The 5,941-nt window shown below is 41.4% G+C and overlaps 1 protein-coding gene across 1 annotated transcript; it reads left to right on the top strand.

The window, feature by feature from the left end:
- Positions 1-1,281: 1,281 nt before the first annotated feature.
- LOC4340793 (uncharacterized) lies at positions 1,282-5,036 on the top strand. The gene is made up of 3 exons (XM_015786453.3): positions 1,282-1,412; positions 1,504-1,556; positions 1,646-5,036. Exon 3 carries the CDS (start codon positions 1,705-1,707, stop codon positions 4,495-4,497), a length of 2,793 nt encoding a protein of 930 aa, XP_015641939.1. The 5' UTR covers positions 1,282-1,412; positions 1,504-1,556; positions 1,646-1,704; the 3' UTR covers positions 4,498-5,036.
- Positions 5,037-5,941: the final 905 nt, after the last annotated feature.

The raw sequence follows: 5,941 nt of genomic DNA, 5'->3' as shown, positions 1-5,941 counted from the left end.
CCCCGGAGCTCGACGAGTTTGCGAGCGCAGAGGCCGTAGGAGAGCGAGGCAAAGTGCTCCGTGGAGGTCTTGACCATGTCCAGGCGCGTCGAGACGAGACGAGACGACCGGCGTTTCTTGCAGATGGTCTGAACTTATGTCGCAGTGTGAAAGCCGTGTGCGCCTCTTGTCCAGACGACCTCGATGTCAACGCAGTCTCGCTTATGAGTTAGAGCAGGTACAATAGCAGGCTATTAGCTGGCTATAAACATATTTTAGTGAGATAAAGGTGAGAGAGAAGAGAAGCGGGCTACAGATCTGTAGCCAGCTGCAGCACGGGCTTCAAGACGCAGTGTATATATGATAGGTGGGACCATATATTAATAGTATAGTAAACAACTATTGTATGAATTGGCTATTAGATTGGCTATAGATGAATTGGAGCTTAGTGGGATATACTATTAAACTTGCTCTTAGTACTACCTCCGTCCCAAAATAAGTGCAGTTTTGCACTATTCACGTTCAACGTTTGTCCGTCCGTCTTATTTGAAAAATTTATGAAAAAATTAAAAATATTTAGTCACACATAAAGTACTATTCATGTTTTATCATCTAATTGCAATAAAAATACTAATCATAAAAAAATTTCAAATAAGACGGACGGTCAAACGTTGAACGTGGTAGTGCAAAACTGCACTTATTTTGGGACGGAGGGAGTATGAAGTTACCCTGCATCGTCTCCCAGGTACTTAATTTACTGACTTAACTTTGCTTACCTGTGTGTTCCTGTTCCAAAAACCGATTATTGCAGCAGCTAAAAAATGTCATCTTTGTGCAGAAAATAGAACCAGTTATTGCCAGCAGCTAACAGTTGCATCCTTGTGCAGAAAATACAATCCATCTGGGTGTCATATTAAAAGTCGGAATGCGTACCTCATGTATAAATATTCCGTTCCTTTAGGAGTTTAGGTGTTCTGATGTTCAAAGTGACCCTTTTCAATACCCATGTTCAAAGATTCGGTTAGGTGCATCTTTTATTAGTAACATATTGGCTGTTTCAGTTGCACTCGATTTCTAGTGAGCACGAGCTGATAGTGTTATACTGTTATTATATGCGTGGTTATTGCAAGATGGCCCCTCCATTTGCTGTGGTGCTGTCCTTTCGGACATTGACTACTTCACCAGGTCTTTCTCTTCCTCCTCGGTCTTTGTCCTATACTTATATTTATGCCCTATACTTATATCACACTGTCAGCTAGGCTTGAGTGGCTGAGCTTTTGAATATTGCAAGTCCAATCACTTGTTTGAGCAGCCATCCATCAGTCTAGTTCTAACCCCAAACATGCAACCTCGCATAGAGAAAAGACCATATGGCCGATGAGGGCAGCCTCTCCACCTGAATTTTGGAGCATTTCAATCCCTTTCCATGCCAGGTAGGAGCATCTTCTCTTCCTGGTAATTCTTTCTTGATGGACCTACTCTGTCGTGTATGGCTTCCAGTTAATGTTATCAGTTACTCTGCAGGATTTGCTTATATATTTTCGCGGCAATAAAAGTCAAATCCAGGGATTGAATTGGTATCTTCTTCCTAGCATCCTTTGCCGTTGTTTTTGTTCTGCAACCAGAAAATCCAGAAACATCAGTGAATAATCTTTCAATCTTCCAGATTTCTTACTTGTTGCTGCTGTGAATGAGAGGATAAAGAACAGCTGAGACCTGCAACCCATGTCCAGTAGCATCGAGATGGCAAATGGCACGAGCCAAGACGATAACATTGAGGGTAATTTTAAGCTATTGTGGAGTTTACGGAAGTATTTGATACTGCTTGGAACCATAGCAGTCGGTGTGACATACAATGCTGGATTAACACCACCAGGGGGATTTTGGACACTAAATAAGGATAAGCACCAGGCTGGTAATCCTGTTCTTCCTGTTGGTTACTTTCAACGGTATGAGGTATTCTTTTACTGCAATGCAACGGCCTTTGCTGCATCTCTTGTCTTAATCATCTTGCTTCTAAGTAAGAGTGCAACCAAGCATGTGTTGTGGCTCCGGTCAATGCAATTTACCATGATACTGGACCTATTCAGCCTGATGGGGGCTTATGCTGCAGGAAGCTGCAGGGCACTTAAGTCATCCATTTATACCTGGATTCTAGTTTTTGCTGTTTTCTTGTATGTTGGGGTACATGTCCTAGTATTCATGAGGGTTATTCCAGATAAGTTGAAAGAGATGATACAGAAATTATGGGGTGTCCACGACAGGCAAAGTGACAGACATCAAGACAAAGATGTTGAGGATGCTCGCAAGTTCATCTTGATTCTTGTAACATTTACTGCTACTGTCACATACCAAGCAGGTTTGAGTCCACCAGGTGGCTTTTGGGCTGAAAATGAGTATGATCCGCTTAGTAAGGTGCCTCCAGCCTTTCCTCCTTACAAGCACCAGCCAGCTACTTCTGTTCTTCGCAGTAACTATCTTGACCGTTATAAATTATTTGTTAGTTGTAATTCAACTTCTTTTGTAGCTTCTTTGGTCACAGTCATATTGCTTCTGAGCACAGAATTGAGCAAACATGGGATAAGGTCCAAAGCAGTCATTGTATGTGTTGTAGCTGATCTATTGTGCCTAGTTGGTGCCTATGCTGCAGGATGTTGTAGGGATGTAGCAACATCATTCTACGTAATGTTTATTATCATGATAGTTTTAATCTGCCTTGCACTGTTGGTTGGGATCTTTGCATACAAACCTGTTGCAATCTGGCTACAGAATTTCAAAAAAGTGAGTCTGCGGTGTGTGAGTGCAACGGGTTGGATGCTCTCATCGAGCTCCAGGAGAAACGGATTCAGTAATGGAGATCATAACCATGACACTGAGATTGTTGGCACCAATGATGATACTGAACCTGTTGCTAATGGCCATATTCACAGCAACCAAGCAGCACCAATTCAAAATGTTAATGGCAATCAAATTGAGGAGCACTTGAATAAGACCCGCAAAAATCTGCTGCTTCTTGCCATTCTTGCAGTATCCCTAACATATCAATCAGGTCTGAATCCACCAGGTGGCTTCTGGTCAGGAAATGAATTCCGTCATGCAGACGGTGATCACATCCTTGAAGAATACCATCATTCAGCTGGTGATCGCATTCTTGAGGACACATACCATTCCCGCTTTATTGCATTCTTTTATCTCAACGCAGTGGCCTTTGTGGCATCTGTTGTTATGATCATTTTGCTCTTGAACAAGGTGATGATCATGAAGGTTACAAAACAGTGTACATTGCAGATAGTCATGATTGTGAATCTCCTTTCCCTGACTGGAGCATTTGTTATGGGGAGCTGCAGGGAAGCAAATAAGTCCATTTATATATCAGTGTTACTCTGTCTGGTACTTGCCTACGTTCTTGTTCATGTTCTAATAGCAATACATGTTCTATGTGGAATGGCATCGCCGGCATCATCTGTGTCACCGCAGAACCGAACAGAGGATACTAAGGAGTTGGGGAGGAGGCGTAATCTACTATTGACACTTTCAGTTCTAGCTGCAACTGTCACATACCAAGCTGGCATGAATCCTCCAGGAGGTGTATGGTCTGATGACAAGGATGTCAGTGGCAAGCCAGGCAATCCGATCCTCCAGGACACCCACCCAAAACGCTATGATGTGTTCTATTACTCAAATTCACTATCCTTTGTGTCTTCTGTAGTTACCACAATACTACTTGTGAACAAGGAATCCTGTGAGCATGGGATAAAATCACATGCATTGCGAGTGTGTTTGGTGGTGGGCTTGGTTGGCCTCTTAATCGCCTATGCTGCTGGAAGTTGCAGGAAAGCAATACAGTCTATTTATCTGATCATCATTGCTGTTGCAGTTTTGATCTCCGTTGTGATTCAAGTCTTTCTACTCTCTTCAACAAATAGTAATACACTGCAGACGTTTTTGTCAATACGGGATGTCAATCAAGACAGTTCTTCTGGGCCGCAAGAAAGTACAGATCCTCAAGAGAAAAAAGAGAGGAAAAGGAAAAAGTATCTGATGCTGCTTGCAGTTTTAGCAGCTTCCATAGCATACCAAGCTGGTCTGAATCCACCTGGTGGCTTTTGGCCGGATGACGGTGGCCACAAGGCTGGCAATCCAATTCTTCATGATGTGAATCATAGGCGCTACAAAACATTCTTCTGCTTCAACGCATTCTCCTTCATGTCATCAATTGTTGTGATCATGCTTCTGCTGAGTAGAACTATCAGAGAGAAGGATGTACATATTGATGTATTGTACTTGATCATGATACTTGATTTACTGGGTCTCATGACAGCTTTTGCTGCAGGAAGCTGCAGAAGATTCAGGACATCAGTCTATGTCTATGGGCTAGTAATCTGTGTTGTGGTATACCTTTTGCTTGTGACCGTTTTATCAAGTGGAATTGCAAAATATCTGAGATCGAGGAAGGTTCAAATTCCTTCTCAGGACCATCCTGAAAATGCTTCAAGAGCAGACACACCCAATGCCTGAACATCAAGTTTGAAGGTTTTTGTGTTCACAGAACAACAATGAGTTGAAAATCACCTTTTGTTTTTTCTTCAGATAGTGGGCATTTTCAGTTCTTAGCATTTGTTCTTTCATGTTCAGTTTAACTTGAAATCTTTTTCTCTTTCAGCTTATGGGGGAAGCCTTCGCCCCAACTCAACAGCTTTTTGTTGTTGTAAACAAAATCTTTGTACTGTTCTTTTTTCCCCAATCTTAATGGAATTTGGTCGCCAGTTCCTTCGGCCGACCCGGCAAAAAAGTATCAGCGGATGCTATTTGACATATTTGATCAGGGTTGAAAATTTTAGAATGAAGCCTGAAGCTGCACATCACCACATGTATGGCTTGCTTAAATCTCTTGCATTTCTTCTCAATTGAGCTACAAGTATCTGGTACTCTGTGGTTCGATCTTGCAGAAAGTTGTATAATTGTGCCATAGAAGTTTGGTATGGTTATCAGACTGATCTTTCAGCAAGTATCTGTAATGTAAGAAGTGTTTATTATGATTTTCTGTTATCCGTCCTTTGTTTTACTACAGCTAAACTGCTTAAAATGTTGGTAGTCTCAGGTTTTGCGATTATTATAACTCTGAAAGTTAGCTCTTTCTTTTTATTCTGCTTTCTCTTGAATTTTTCTGTTATGATGAAGTACCAACCACACATGGGTGAGATATTAATGTTATGGAATTAGTTATTTGATTGGCTTACATATGCGTGCTTTATGGATATTTTGGTGCTTGTGACTATATAGTACATCAGTATCACCAAGACAGCAATTTTGATTTATCCCTGTTGCTTTGTGCAAAAAATATTGCCTATATAAACATTTGGTAAACGATAGCCTACTAGTGTATTGTGTGTTTTGCAGAATTAATATATCGAGTCTTGTGTGGAGATTTTTATGTATTGTGTGCTTTCCAGTTGAAAGCTCTTTTAGTTTGTTAGTAATCCTTTCGGATAGCATCATTTCGAACACAGGAGTTCTATTGGATTTTTATCAGAATTAGTTTAATTACTTAAATGGGAAATTGAGAATGTTGTTGGGTTGAAACAGCTTTTTACCGTTCAGATCTTGTGTTTTTCTTTAAGCAAAATGTAGGGCTAGTTTTTCAGGTACAACTGAATATAATCGATAAATTTCTTTCAAAAAAATAAATTATTAAATGTATTTTTTAACCTTGTGCAGTTGGAGCCCGGGGAATCACCATCTCTCTCTCGCTTCACCTGTTGTTGTTGTTGTGTTGTGTTCTTCCCCCTCTCCTCTTGGAAGAGTGGGGGTTTAAATGCAGTAGGCTGGCTGGCTGGCTGGCTTGGCAGGCAGTGACTCGGTTTCTCTCTCCTCTCTCTCTCTCGTGGCTGTTTTGCACGATGGATGGAGGAGGCGAGAGGATTTTCACAGCAGATTTCACGAGAGAAACGCAAGCAGCAGG

The sequence above is a fragment of the Oryza sativa genome, chromosome 6 (assembly GCF_034140825.1).
Source record: "Oryza sativa Japonica Group chromosome 6, ASM3414082v1".
NCBI lineage: Eukaryota > Viridiplantae > Streptophyta > Magnoliopsida > Poales > Poaceae > Oryza > Oryza sativa.
This window is presented reverse-complemented; position numbering and strand designations above follow the sequence as displayed.